This window comes from Glycine max, chromosome 4 (genome assembly GCF_000004515.6).
Source record: "Glycine max cultivar Williams 82 chromosome 4, Glycine_max_v4.0, whole genome shotgun sequence".
Classification (NCBI taxonomy): domain Eukaryota; kingdom Viridiplantae; phylum Streptophyta; class Magnoliopsida; order Fabales; family Fabaceae; genus Glycine; species Glycine max.
Window position 1 is genome coordinate 50,276,120 of NC_016091.4, and position 15,853 is coordinate 50,291,972.

At 32.7% G+C, this 15,853-nt stretch overlaps 1 protein-coding gene and 1 pseudogene across 3 annotated transcripts; both read right to left on the reverse strand.

Annotated features, from left to right (window-relative positions):
- Positions 1-739: 739 nt before the first annotated feature.
- Positions 740-3,508, reverse strand: LOC100799732 (BTB/POZ domain-containing protein At1g21780-like; annotated as a pseudogene).
- Positions 3,509-5,221: 1,713 nt separating this feature from the next.
- On the reverse strand, positions 5,222-12,889 carry LOC100800263 (F-box protein 7). Of its 3 annotated transcripts, none has more exons than XM_003523383.4 (11): positions 12,729-12,889; positions 12,340-12,426; positions 12,097-12,209; positions 11,415-11,531; positions 11,235-11,331; positions 10,496-10,569; positions 8,962-9,015; positions 8,774-8,875; positions 8,551-8,609; positions 6,320-6,530; positions 5,222-5,535 (listed from the first exon to the last, which is right to left on the reverse strand). In XM_003523383.4, the coding sequence occupies exons 1-11, from the start codon at positions 12,742-12,744 to the stop codon at positions 5,476-5,478; spliced, it is 990 nt and encodes a 329-aa protein (XP_003523431.1). In that variant the 5' UTR covers positions 12,745-12,889; the 3' UTR covers positions 5,222-5,475. The 3 variants fall into 3 exon arrangements, with proteins under 3 accessions (XP_003523431.1, XP_006578965.1, XP_014630468.1); XM_006578902.4 differs by having other exon boundaries at positions 8,771-8,875; XM_014774982.3 differs by having other exon boundaries at positions 8,747-8,875.
- Between the last annotated feature and the right edge of the window lie 2,964 nt (positions 12,890-15,853).

The window sequence follows — 15,853 nt, forward strand, 5'->3', positions numbered from 1 at the left end:
TTTTTTCTGTTGCCTTGCATTAAAAACCAAAATCTCTGTTGTAGTGTTTTTCTGAACTACGATACCAAAAACCCAGTTGTAATATTCCATTTTCATTGGTTTTCTACACCGAGGAAGCTACTCTATGCACATCAGCACATTGCGTTTGATTTGAGAAAAATGAAAAAGAGAACAAATGAAAGGAAGGTTTCTTTAATGTTAGTATCTTGTTTGATGGGTTCTTTAATTTGATTGTGTTTTTACTTTTGTTTTAAAAGTTATTTTATAAAACAATTTATAGAAATTGATTTATAGAAAATAGAAAGGAGAGAGAAGTCTTTCAAAAAAAATGAGAAAGTCATAAAACTGTAAGGAACAATATGAGTGTTAAAAAAATTATAAATAAAAACTAAAAATATATATATTATTTTTTGTTGTTATAAGGGAGGGTCTAGTAATGTACCCACCTACAAGAGATATGATTCTAAAAAATATGAAAAAATCTTTTATGACTAAGTGTTTGTCACTTCTTATAAATCTTAAGTGAGAGATTCAAGTTTGTAAGTTGATATAATAAGAAGAATATTTAAATTTTGTCAAAAAAAAAAACTTGTAATGTTTATTTATAATAATAAATATTTTTCGAATGTTTCCATGATCTTAATTTTAACCAAATATATTTAATAAACTAATATCCTCCAAAATTAAGACTGTAAATACTCACCCTAATTCATAAGTACTAAATAATATACCTTGTAAATGATCACTCAAATACACTTTCATTTACCCTTAACCTCCAGGCCTTTAGGCAGAGGACAGTTAAGTATTACGAAAAGTTACACTGTACAATAAAAAAGTAACAAACTTGATTATACACATCGATATATCATTTACAGGATCCATGAGTTAACCTATACCGGGTTTGAAATTGAAGGCACCTCCTGAAACATCTCCAGCATTAGCTCCTTATCTGCATGCTGGAAAAAATTATTTATTTCATCTTTAATATCATGTATCTTACCAAATTGAAATAAGAACACCAAACATCCTTTCTTTAACTTATGCAATTGATAAAGCCAAGCCTCATTTAGCTTCTCAAGAACATTTCTTGTGCTGAGATCTTCCAGAAGGCTTTCCTCACAGATGTCTTTGAGACTTCCAATGTCATTTATTTGCAGCTCCAAGCAATGCAAGCCGGTGTTTCCAGAAATCTTCTTGCTTGATTGTTCCATACAAGTAACTTAGAAGAGCCGTGCAGGACTCAAGTGACATGTCTTCTATATGAATTGTGGAGGACTATTTTTCCTTCAGGTTGAGATGATACATGCTCTGGAACACTGGAGAACTAGCTGAGAGAACTGCCTTATGAGCTCTCAATGTGCTGCCATCAGCAGTCATGATGGTTAAGTCAGCGTGTATAGCCTCATCAAGCATACGAGAGAGGCAACGAAGAGTGCTATTTTGAAATGCAATGGATTGAGAATTTCCATCAGAAGGCCATACAGAACTAGTTTCTCCACCCTGAGTTCAAAAGAAAAAGATCATAGGTTAAGCAGCAACAATCTGAAACTAGTTCAGAAGTCAACGGATAATTCAGTTTATGGATAATGCAATATACTAAGAAAGTAACTCAAACCAACTTCATGGGTTGGTATTCAGAAGGTCATCTGCCATAATAATCACCATAGGTTATACTTACAGAAAAGTACTAACAACACACTTTCTAATACATTTCTTTTAGTACACCCTCTATTATTAATTAAAATATATTAAAAATTACACAAAAAGTGATCTTAATAAAAAGTGTGCTTAAAAGAATGGGTTGAAAAGTGTGTCGATAAACAGTTATATATTTAGAGGGAAACTAGTATATTTCTCGAGAAAATATATAACCATTTAGCACATCAATATCATATAATAATAAAATAAAATCAGGTATAGGAACTCACATTCGGAGGGCATATCTTCAGGTCTAGAAACTCAACATCAATGATGAGGCGACCAACAAAAGTCGTATCCACAGGCCAGACAAAGTCATCATGTGTCCTAAGCAGCTTTTCTTGAACTGCAGCATTGCAAGCAAAAGGAAATGAAGTTACTAGCTGGGTCAGTATTCCACTATATAATCTTGAAACTGCTATAGCCAATAGGTAATTGCAATTTCAAACTTCTTATTTGCCAATTTGAGTTGCAATATGCAATGATCCCTATTTCTTCTTGGCAAATAAAGAGATGAAGACAAGGAAGCCTGTCATCAGGCTCCGAACTTCAGGTATAAATGAAAAAAAAAAGGCCTTATTGATCAAATAAACAGATTCGGAAACATGGGTTGACTCGAATTAAAGAGCAGGGCAGGAATGGCATAAATTTTTCTGTAGATGTGTTAAATGTGTGAAAAAAATGCAGTTAGGTTGAAACTTCTCAAATTTGTAAAATCAATGAATAACTATATTCTGTAGATCCTGCAACTTATGATAATTGATAACCATAATTTTGAAGGCCCAAGTCAATGGTCTTGGCATTGATGGCAAAACCATAATTAGTCTTCCTTACTAAACTAATCTGGCCCTGATGGGCGATGGCAAAATCATAATTTGCCAAATAAATGCAATTTATGTTTCGTAAAAGCAATCCCCATTTACCACTAATTGTCACTCGCCCGTCTCTTTTGGGATGCATTCCCCAATAGCAATCACACAGCAGACAGCAGTGAACGAAAGTGATTTCCCCAATTGCATGCAATAGCCAATCTTCACCAATGACCAAACCACTAACCCACAGGCAAATCACATAATTTGAATTTTTTTAAAAGGAATAGAAATTTACCACTGTGCATAAAAAAAACTCAATTCCTTTCTCCCATGTTTTTACAAATAAAATGAACATAACAAACATATCAGCTACATAAAGAAAACATAATATTAGATGTAAGGCTTGATAAGAGACAATTGAATAAGAAAGAAGAAGAAGGTTGATGCACGGTATAAGTAGGTACCTACCAGGGGAAATATGAAGCTGCGGAGACTCGAAGAACGAATCGAGAAAAGGGTGGATTATCCTTCAAAACCTGCGAAGGTTCAGGAAAAAGATGTATGTAGAGGTACTTATTCCTCACTGTTGAAAAGTACCTGATCAGGTTCAAAGTGAAGATCATTCATTTCAAATACACAAACACAAACACTTAGTACGCACCAGTTCCAGATTCCGAGCTTGAAGGGGTCAGATTTTTTGTAGGAACAAGGTCCAAAGTTGTCGATTTTCCACTGGGCTAATCTGGCAAGCGTCTCCACCCTATCACCCATGCCTTTCTTCGTCTTATGACATGACAAACACCAAACCTACAACGTTGGACTGTGTCTAAACCATTTTGACTTCCAAACTTATGTCATATACCATAGTATATAAGAAGAAGAGCAATTATAAATTCTCCTGTAACATCTACTCACTCATTATATCTTCCGATAGGGGAAAAAAAAAAGTAAGGAGACGCTTAAATAATGTTATAAAAATCGATCCGATCACCCATATAATGGAAACAGTAGATCAGTGATGAAATTGATTAATTAATTTAGCTTGATCTGATAGATATATATTTTAAAAAATTAAAAATAATATAACTAACATAATTCAAATTTTAACAAATTATAATATAATATATATTATTATAGTATAAACATATAGTATTATTACTATTATTCATATAATATTGTATCAACTTGGTTGGTTACTATTTCCCATTTTTATAGGATTTTAGCTAGCAATCCAAACATAATTTGATGAATCCGGTCATGTTGTTTTAGGTCTAATGTACAATCGATCCGATAACAAGTTTGAATTGGTGACATCATCATCTCTTAATTGAATCGATTCGATCCATCATTTTGAACTAATTTTTATAACTATACACTTATCAATAGTTTAATAATTTTAAATAAAAAATTTCCATTATACTATAATAAAAAAAAATATTTTAAATTTCTTATTTATTATTTTAATTAAAGATACTAGTTGGCAGGACCTAAAAAAGTATGAAACACTTAATTTATTTAATTTTGATATATTTTATATGTAAAAATATTATTTGAATATAAATTATTTTTGAAGTATTTATTTTTTCATTCAATAAATTTAATTTAAAGTATAACAACCGTGATATATCGAAAGAAAATTTGTGGATACTTACTTTGTAAGCAAGGTTAATGGCGTTTAGCATTAAAGCATCTTTCTTTCTCTCCTTTTTCTTTTTTTTCTTTATTAAAAGTGAAGACTAAAGTAGATAGCGCTGCCTTTTGAAAAGGCAAATATGCCGAATGCACCAATCATTCGAGGGTTAATTTAATTTCAATAATATTTAAAGCACTATTTCTATTTGAGGAATATTTGTGACTCTTGATAGCTTTTACATTACCATTCTTGGTCTGCGTCAGTCGGATCTCAACGGCTTGTTTCACCTTTCCATTGTAAAAAAACTAAAAAGGTTGGAGCCATGAGAACTTAGCTCTTCTTTGATAAACTGAATTTTATAGTATATAAACAAAAAATTATTGATGAATTATCATATTCCCCTATTATATTAGCTTTAATAAATTATTTAAACATTTTCTGGTTAAGAATTTATCCAAATAACTTTGTAGATTAAACTTTACAACAATGGAGTTTATTTAACAATTTTTATTAAAATAAGCACTTTTTTTTGTTTATTATCTAATATAGTCATAGAAGACCATGTTTCCATTTTTGTCTCATCAAATGCATGTGAAGACTTACATTCAGTCCCCTTTTGAATGATTTGCATTTGAATGTAAAATACCTTGAGGAGATAGGTAGCTTCATATCTGTATGAGAAATTTAGCTCAGAAATGAACTTTGATTTCCTATGGGTTTTGTTGACTCGATCTACAATCCAGCAGAAGATAGATGCAAATAATCAGGGCAAGCATTTTAAGTTTATCTGTCTCTCAATGTTATCTTTAGCTCCCTTTATTCCTTTAGGCTGTTATCGTTATGTGTAGTGTATTATTGTATTCAGCTTCATAATTGTTGTCATATGATACGAATGTTCAGCTTCTTCAGTCTCACTGTCGCATGTATTTCATTTGCGCTACGTGTACCCATAGTATGGTTTTCTATCCAAGATGTTTTGATTGGCAGCAAGTCTCCCCAAACCTAGACAAACAGCATTGAGGAGACATCACATTTCTAATTTATCACCCAATTCCTCTATAAACACGTTAAACACATCTTACACAATTCTTTTTTAGTTTTATTACTTCATATCCTCAACAAACGAATCCATGACTTGCAAAAAAATTACAATTATTCCCGTTATCTGGTGCATAAAGCAGGATAAAGGGTAATTCCGCAACTCGAACCAAATCAATCTCATCAGGCCATAGTTACACATAAACATACAAATAATAAATTTACAAATTCTATGACCTTAAGTTATGGATTATTTACAAAAGGACCAGTTCTATTCTGAGGCATCATGATAATTCAACCAGGTACAAAATAATCCATTTTCTCCACCGGAAGATTCAAAACAGACGTTTCCACCTGTACAAAAGGTCAAATGTTTAAGGAGTATTCAGATTTCAGAAAGAGGTGTGATTAGAGCAACAACGGGAAATATTAAAACAAAGAATCTCTTCTTTTAAATAAATAATTGTTAGCCTTTCCTGTGGTATTATCACTTGTGTTAGAAGTGTCAACATGCTCCTCGATAAACAAGAGACAAAAGTAATTTAAAGAATTGAGAAACAAGAATGACTAATATTAATATGTCATCCAATCACCTACATATATGCCAGTAACTAATGGATGCTCTTGCAACATTTTGATTTTTTTAAACAGGTTGGGAAACGTAACTTCAATTATAGTAATTTCTACGAACACAACATACAAAATTGACTAAAACAAGAGTTAATAGACTTTATAATGGGTCAGTTTGTTTAAACTTTATTTATTGAAATAAACACTTATTTTAATAAAATAAGCAGCTTCCTGTTTTTTAATGTGTTTGTCTAAGCTGTTTTTGCTTAAAATAAAAGTTTTCTGTTTATTTTAAGAAGCAAATCATTTTAAAAAAAAAAGCGCTTATTTTAAAGTTACTTTTTTAAGTTTAAACAAACTCGCCCAATATGACCTTTATACCTTTATTGAAAATATAGCATAACCTAACCTAGAATTTTGGGAATTTTTTTACTATACAACGTTTTAGACAATATCAGACAAAAACAAAAACCAAGATGTAATCATTATTGAAGCCAGAGGCTGATTAAAAAGTTCATTGCTCAATTTAGTTGCTGAAACCTGAAGGCTAATGAGAGAAAAATTGTACCTCTTCAAATGGAACAAAGACAAAGGGAGTCATGCCCCTCTTATGTGAGACAGCTGGTACATCTGGGTTGTGTGTTTCATCATCTTGCCATCCTTCAACAACTCCCAGAATGTCCTCCTCAGGTGCACTTGCCTCACTACTGTTTACACCACTAGTGACAAGTGAGATCAAATCCATCCTATTGTTAGCTCCTGATGTTGTTCCCCTTATCCTATAACACACGTAAATCAACATAAGCATAGTGCAAAAGGAAAGTTCAATTCTTACTGGCAGTAAAGATTAGTTTCAAAACAATGAGAAGAAAGTTATAAAAGGATGCAAAATCCAACAAATTGCATAATTTCTCCTCTCTTTCACTAAATGCAAGCTAATTTCAAAAGATACATAACTCTTCTGTTTTTATTTTCAACTATTCACTCAAGAACTGTTCATATTCATGATCTTCCACCACTTTTAAGAGCCTAGTGCACATTTCAAAGTGATGTAACACTTTTAATAATCTTACATGGGAAGGAATTCACATATTGAAGTATTAGGCACTGATACCATTTTATAACCTTTTCTAGAATACAAAATTAACAAATCTAATTACTAAATCATGTGATATTTTGATGACTAGTCATACCAAATTTTTAGATAAATTGGACATTCATGAGTAAGTATCTCATAGTTAACATTTATATTTTAAAAATAAATTATATGCTAAAATAAATTAGTAAGATGAATTATAAGCTAGCTTTTATATTTTATGGAGTTTTGTAGGCTTAATATACTTAATAGGAACTTTTAATCCAATGATTGGATTAATGAAATTCATCATCCATAAAAAAGTTATTAAATGATGGTATGACTTACTCTTGTAGATCCCCACTCACTTTAAATTACATTATCTATTTCGTTTTATTTGTAGTGATGAAACATTCTTTTTTGCTTCTTTTTAATCCATGTAGCCAACCTTACCTAGTGGGATAACGTTTTTGTTGTTGCCAATGGTCACTGAACAACTAATATTCAGGCTAGTAGTCACTGAATTGCGGTATTTGTGTATTATATCTCGGTATCATTATATTATTCTTGAATCTGACTCTTCGGAAGTGTTGTATCTCATCTTGTAGGGGTAGTGTTCTTTTTTGTCATCTCTATGGTAACATTATTGGGGAGGGGGGACATTTTCCTAATTCTCCAACAAGATTGGAATTTTAATCTAATTCATGTGCTTTGTGAAGGGAATCTGAATTCCTTGATAAAACAAGGTTTGAACTAACTCCAACTTTGGATTAACATCGGCCAACATTGCAATTAATTTTGTCTGACTGCGTATTCTCTGTTGACCCTTTTCAAGCATCCTATTTTTCATTGTCAACTTTATTTCACTAAAGTCAGATAAAATGTCACACGATTAGCATGTAATATGTCATTGAAGCTGGGTTAGATTTACTTAAGACATGAGTGATGATGAGTTGGATGGTTAGGATGTTGGGCCTATTAGAACCCATATACAAATGTCTTTGGGAACTGTTGTAATTTGCAATCAGTTATTGGCTTCCAAATTGGGCCAAGACTAATGTGAATCTCTCAAGGTTCTGACCTAAAATTGATTTGTTTCGCTTCTAAGCTACCTCTACTGATTATTAACTACTGTTCTTTAATTGTTAGTTTATTACTACTTTTCCTGCATCACACAGATCCTTATCTTCAAACTCAGTACAAATGTCAAAGCATTACAAAAAGCCTCAGAAATAATACATGAATGTTAACCAACACAATGGTAGTTATTCCTGAAAAGATCTGTGCAGTGCTCAGGTCATTCTTGTCCAAAAACAACTTATTCCATCCTTTTTTTGACTCCCTTCACAAGCATAAACAATGATGCCCTCTTATTCCATAATCCATGCTGAAAAGGATATACCCCTACTGTTGCTAGCTTCTTTTTTTTTATTTGGCATGGGCGAGGGGAGGGAATTATTTTGAGGTATCCATTGGATATTGGTGAACTACAATATCAAAAGTCAAAACAATCTTTAACTTATTACAGTGAAAACATTTCTCTAAATTCAACAATCCTCCACCTGTTGAAGATAATTTTATCTATTTTCTTACATGGTAAGAGTATAATGGCACATCAAATCCCAACCTAACAAGATATGAAATGGTAAAGATTTAATTTCTGGTTCTTGATGTTAGCTTTACTTTTCAACAGGACATGTTAATCAAGCAAACTCATTAAATACCTTAAGCGTATCCTCAAAACAGTAGGTCGCATGCCTGGATACAACACTGCAGCTTCAACCTGCAGTAATGGCATCAATTGCAAATGCCTCAACATCCGTATGAAGAAATATAAATATTATGCAATACATTTGCCAGAAAGAGAATGTCTACTCAGATTTGCAAATAATGATTAAAGCGGAGATGCAGATACTCAACTACATAATTTGACAAAAATAAGACAACCTTGTCATCTGACAATGTGTAGTGGCCACCAAAAACACAGTCTGCTTTAGATGAACGGAAATTCATGCACTTTGCCACATCCTTGACCTTCTGAGATGAATTCTACATAACACAAAAATAACTTCTCATACAATCAGATAGAAGAAAGCATATATATTAAATGGATTCAGACAGCACTGAATTATAACCTTGTAAAGGAATCGCCCAGATGGAAAAAATCTCAAGTATCGGAAATAGCAGACCTGCAAAATATGGATAAAATTTATATACAAAAATAAATATGTGAATACATGACAGACTAAAGATTTACGTAAGACTTGCTGCTACAACCATTATTCATATACTGAAATTCGAGGAAAATATATATAAAACCCACATCCCAATACAATTTTAAATGGGTTCAGGAAATCTTCCTAGATGCACTGTTTTGTTACCACTTGCCAAAAAAAAAACAGAAAGAAGATAAAAAAAAAACACAAAACAATGATTTCCCCTTCAAAATTAAATTTTACAAGTGAAAAAGACGCATCCAAATAGCATTCTGTATATCCAGATCAAACAACCAACATTGCATACATAAAATAAATATGTAAAACACATACCAAGAGAGGGAGGGGAATCAAATTTTACATTAAAACTCTCAAGTGCTGAGGATGAAATTGAAAAGACAAGACAAACTCCAAAAGCATTCCACTATATCAAGGATAATACAATACACTCACCAGTTTTCTCCAATAATTATAATGATTTATAAGGAGAAATCTCCTATTCAAATACTATAATACTATATGAACATAGTACCAAGGAGCACTAGAGATAATACCCACAAATCCCCTGGTGTACCCCTACATGCAGGTTTTCACTCTCAAGAGGTTCTGACAAAAACATTCTAAGTTACAACTATATGATTTCATTTTGGGAATTATCATATCTCAACCACCAATAGAATCTGAAAGTAGGAAAGTGATATACTTTCTAATTGAATTTGTATGACCAAGAAGCATATCATTCTTCTAGTCTTAACACTTAATGGACAAAAAGAAGGGCTAGCAGCTCCAACTAGTTCTTGAGGCTACATGGACTTAAAAAAGCATATTGCAGGATTATATAGACTTATACTTTCATTTCAAGTATATTGCATTTAAAATCTCACAGGCTCATCACATGAAAATGCTAGGCTCCACTATTGTTTAGGATTTATAAATTCACATGCAAATTTACAGTGTCAAGCACTAAGTGTTTGTAACTTAAAAAGCACTTGACATTATAAACTGATGAAGTTATATTTCTAAGTAAGGACTAAGGAACACAAGAGGGCTGTTTGGTTTGTTTTCTGTCTTTATTTTCAGTTGATAATTTTTCATTTATAATGACAAAAATCTCATCTTGTATTCTTTTTCTTTCTTGTCTTCAAGTTTTAGTGAAAGAACTTAAAAACAGAATACAGAATGGAAACATGGTAACAGTTTTGTAGTTATTAATGAAGATGTATGAACTGAAAATGAAATCAGAAAATAAAGCAAATACCTTCTGAAACTTCCACTATTTTATGACTATGCACACTACTACAAGCATCTTATTCCTAAAACATGCTATTGAAAAATAGTTGACAAAAAAAAAACGAGTTAATCACATGCCACTTAATGACACGATAACAAAGATTAACAAAAGCAAAAAAAGAATGTCTATCACCTAGCAATACAAGTAGATATTGATGCCTACCACATGTACAGGATTAGTGATTTTCCACTCAGCAACTCCAGCTCGAATGTAGGTATTTCTACTCACATAAAGACCTGAGATGTGGGAGCATTGTAAGACAAAGAGACCTATATAAAAACATAACATAAAAAAAATTGGAAAATCATGTGCATTTACTTTTAGCATGAATTTAAAGTTCATTTTCCTATTTTCTTCTTTTCTTTTTGACCTTTTGTAGTGAGGGGGGGGCAGGATAATCATTGTGAGTATTAATATGTCCACGTTAGCTAGGAATATGGCCAGAATACTCCTTATAAGGTTTGAGCAATCATCCTCCCTTAAGCCAGCTTTTGGGGGTCCAGTCCTTTTCTAATAAAGAAACATAATCTACGATCTATCAAGTCTTAATGTTAGGCTACTTACAAATATCTGGTCCTGTAAACTTTGTGCTCCAACTGTCTTAGGCATGGAGGGAGCGTGTTAAGATGTCTCACATTGATTAGGAAAAAGAAATATGGCCAAAATATTCCTTGTAAGGCTAGAGCAATCCTTCCCTTTAAGATAGCTTTTAGGGTTGAGTTAGACTTAATCCATTTCTAATAAAGAGAAAGAGAATCCAACATCTAAATATGATACATTTCGATGCAGCATTTGTTCAAATCAGAATAAAAAAATTCAACCATCGTGCAGCAACCCAGCATAGCCAATCAATATCAGGAGCAAGAAATAAAGTTATGCAATAAGATATGGTTGCTCTTACCATCAGTCCGTAACCTTGGTCGTGACAGCCACATTTTCCGCCAAGACCCATCATATTTTGATTGAAGTATCCTATAGTTTTCAACAATTCCAGATAGCTTCATAGAAGAGACTCCATAATCAGAAATGTAATTTTATATGCAGTAGAAATTCTATATTCAAAACCTTTTATTGAGTTTACCTGCCAAGCCTTCAAGCATGCATTGCGCCAAAATACAGGGTTACGAATTGTGTACTTCCATTTTCGACATACACAAGATGCCCTCCCCAAGTCATATGGAGTCATTCGAGCAAAAACCTATAAAATATATTCAGTAAATCTCTCAGAGTTTGTTCTTGTATACAATAATAAACCTTTTAGCACATGAGTTTTCATGCATCTAATTTGTTCAAAAATCAGGAAAAGGACTTAAAGAGAGGTTCATAGAGGTTTCAAACAAGTCAAAGATTTAGGTCATTGGTACTCTGGTTCTTATTTTAAGAAAAGGTCCCGAGCTCAAAACTGTAGGACCAATGACAAGGCAAAATCAATTATCATGTTATTTCACAAAAGTGCTACTTGTGTGTGTGTGAGAGAGAGAGAGACAGAGAGAGAGAGATGATTTCAATAATGTAAAAAAATCCTGATAAGTTTCAGCATAGCAAGAAAACATTTGTTGACATGTTCTAAACTAACTTCATAAACATGAACAAACTGTCCCACATCAAATACTTAGACCACACATGACTGATCTGAAGTAATACCATACAGCACAGAGTAACTAGTCCCATTGTCACTCCCACACAAGACACAATATACTTCCACCATAAAAAATAGCCATTAAGTCAATGAAAATTTTTTATAACTTGATGAAATGAAACACCTCAAAAAGCAGCTCATCAGGTAAGGAACGATGTATAAGTGCAGGATCCACATAAGGCCTCCTACTAGCACTCCCAACTGGCGCAACAGGTCTCACGTTAACTCCATAAAGATCTGAAGCAAAAAGCAAAGCAGCAATGACAAGTGAATTTGACCACCCAGCCATACAGAACAAATGATTCAACATTACAATACAAAAATTGGAATAAGGCCAAAGTAACCATTGTAGCAGCATGACACATACCAAGCCATGGCCTCCTCGTAACAAAGTAGTTAACAGTCTCCAGCCTCAAAACTGACTCGAGTTCAGAAGAAACCGCTAACGCAAAATCTGTGAAAGGACAAACACACGCATAAATACTCGTCCATAGAAAACCAATTTCCAAAACACGAAATGAACTCAATTGCATGTTTAGCTGAATCGCCCATCTTTAATTTCTTTTTCATTTTGTCAAAACTTATAAAACCCAAAACAAAATCAAGAAAGTTCATGCAATTAGTGGATACTCAAAACCAAAAATGATAAATTAGAATAATTAATCTCGTGTGGGAAGAGTAATTCAAATTCAAAATCTATATAAAAAGTCGAAGAAGAAGAAGAAAGCGAAAGTGCGGAGTGAAATTGACGTGTACCTGAACCAGAAGCCATGGGGGAATGCAGCAACAGAGTGAGGTTCCTTCACGAATTTCTCAGACAAATGGAGAAGAACGACGAAAAAAGGAAATGAGCTCGGTAACAATTTAAGAACAGAACGCCTCAAAACGCTGCCGTATCGACGTAGGCCAGGTTCGTACAGTACGCGCCACAATACTTTGGCGGGTCCTTTTATTGAGATCCCACTCCATTGTTATCCAAAGAAATTGTTACCATTTATGACCAAATAAAAATAGTTCACTAAATTGCGTCTAGATAAATCCAAGAGTGTTTTTCAATAATATAATTCTTTTTTTTATAAATTATCATTTAAATATTTCTAAAAATGTAGAATTTTAAAAAACTTACTTGTATCAAAATTTAAATTATCTTTTTATTTAAAATAGTTCACTAATGCCAGAATTTTAATCTTTTTAGTCAAAAATACCAACTGCATGAATTTTTGCCAATGTTAATTAATCTGCATTTTTAGTGCAAAATTTTTATGCTACCAACTAATAAAAATTATGCTAAATTTAAGTTTTAAAATAATTACTATAAAAATTAATAAATTATAATATATGATTAGATGATATCTTATTTGTATATGGATGCAAAAATTAAATTCCTGTTAAAACATACAAACTTTGGCTGTCTTTTTTTTTTATCGGTCAAAAAACAAATTAGGCTCTGTTTGTGCTTTACTTCTCTTTTTTTGGAGTTTATATTATGATATGTGTGTAACAAATTGCTTCATGTACCCAGCAATTAATGTGAAGGGGTAAAAATATTATTCACTTAAAATTTTAAAAAGTCATCCTCCCTCTTTCTCATTTTGTATGTACGCATTTGCCCATTGTATATTTGTATTGCATTTGTGTGTTTGTTGCAAGGATTCGGAGAGATTGGAGCAATCCGTATGAGTTATACATCTCTCCAAAGTTATACACACTACACCTTTTGTGTTTCACCTTTTCTGGAGGAGCACAGATAAAATTTAGATTAAGGCAGGAAATTTTTCAAAGTTCACTCTTTAGAATAATTTTGCCACAAACATCAAGTTTTTCAAACTGTTTGGATATGGTTTTCATCTCTTTAGTTATGTTGACTTCAGGCTTAGATAACCCTCGATCTGAAAAATTTAGGCTCCGCCAAAACATATGAATTGTGTCAAGTGGTATGATACCAACAACATATCTAGTCAGCTAAGATACACATGAAAGACCATGAGTAGTTCTCATGATACATCCACAATGAGAAGGGTTTTTGTCAGCATAATATGCACGCTCAAACTCAGCAGCAATCTGGTTTACATACCTTGATATCATGCCAAGTAGTTTATTGTATAAGGTAACTTTAAAAACGTGTGCAATCACATGTGTACTTGTCTCAAAAGATACATTAATTTCAGTGTGTTGCAGCCTGATTATGTTGTTCATGGCTTCTCAAACACTATATAGGTCTCCAAGAGTATTCTGCAATAGTCTCTTTAAGGCTTAATGAGGAGACTCAATCCTGCATATGAAATACACAACCAAGTAAATAAAACCGATTATTTTTATCCATTCAATTGTAAACCCTAACAACAACAATAATTTACAATTTTCATACTTGTTAGTTGTTGTGTTCCCTAAGTGCATCATCTTATTCATCCATGTTTTAACAATTTTTTCTTTGTGGGGAATCAACCATATTTGATTGACAAAGTCAACAAATATTGACCATGGTAAGCAAACAATTTCAAACTTCTTATGGTACTTATCAAACTCTTACTTAGAAGGACAATCCACCAAAATCTCTAAAGCTTTCATGACATAATCTCATACATTTTTTTTACCAACTGGGGTTTTACACTTTGCTTTCACATTCTCATCAATGTGAAATCGACACAACAAATTGATAACCTCAGGGAATACAGTTTTCACTGCATTCATCTATGCTAGATCTTTGTTGGTAATAATAACTTTAGGGAGTGCATCACATATGAGGAAAAGATCTCGAAACCATTGTAGAGCCCAAACAATATTATTTAAACATTCTCCCTCCAGATAGACAAAAGCAGCAGAGAATGTCATCCATGTTGGTGTCATGTTAACAGATTGGCAAGTGTACCAATTTTATCACAAGTAGTAAAGATTAAAATGGAAGTCCAAGTGTCAAATTCACAGGGGCTTTGATTGTACTTAAGTGATGCAAACTCAATTATTAAGTAATAAGAAGACAGAGACAAAGAATTGTAAGTGTGAAATTTGAGAATAAAAAGGGTAAAAGAAAAAGACAATAAGAAAATTAAACAATAGCTTAAATGCAAAAGAAGAGTTCATAATGTGATAATGTTAGGGCCTAGCATGCTTAACTACCATTGATGCAATATTAATATTTTTCTTTATTAGCTGCTTTCCCAATTTCCACCCACATATACTAATATGCTCAACCCGGATCCCTCACGATGAAGAGCCTAATTTATGTATTCTCTCTCCCAAATCTCTTTGTAAAGATGGAATCATAAACAACATTAAGTATTAAGATGTATGCATATTCACAAGCTAGGCTCCAATTAAGGGGGTTTTAGTCTCTCATTGTCATGAGAGACTTTTACACTTTAAGGGATTGATGTGGATGGAAGAAGGTGATAGATGACTAATAACAAGAAAATGACGAATCCCTAAAGAGAAAGGGTTTCCCCTAAGGGATAGACCCAATGTGTGAGTTGTGTTTTTCTTTTGTTCCCTCCTCCTTATATAGGCACCAGATAGCTTACTTTTAACGCTAACTTCACGCTTAGCACGGGCTTTTGCACTAAGCGTCTTTGGGCTTTTTCGCGCTAAGCGTGTGTTGCGCGTTGGGCCTGTCTTGCACGCTAAGCGAGCTTTCTAATTCTTTCAATTTTTCTTCAAGGTTTTTTGTTTCAGTTTTTGCATCAATTTTTCCTCTAAAACACTTAAATTTTTTTTTTTTTTGCATTTTGCTAATCAAAAATAGCAAAAATGTTAATTTCTTCATTATTTCATTAAAAACATTAATAAAGTAAAGAAATTACACCCACTTATTAATCCAAATTGACTATCAAATTAGCTTATATTTCGTAGTTATCATGTCACACCAACAATATCAAGTAACGACA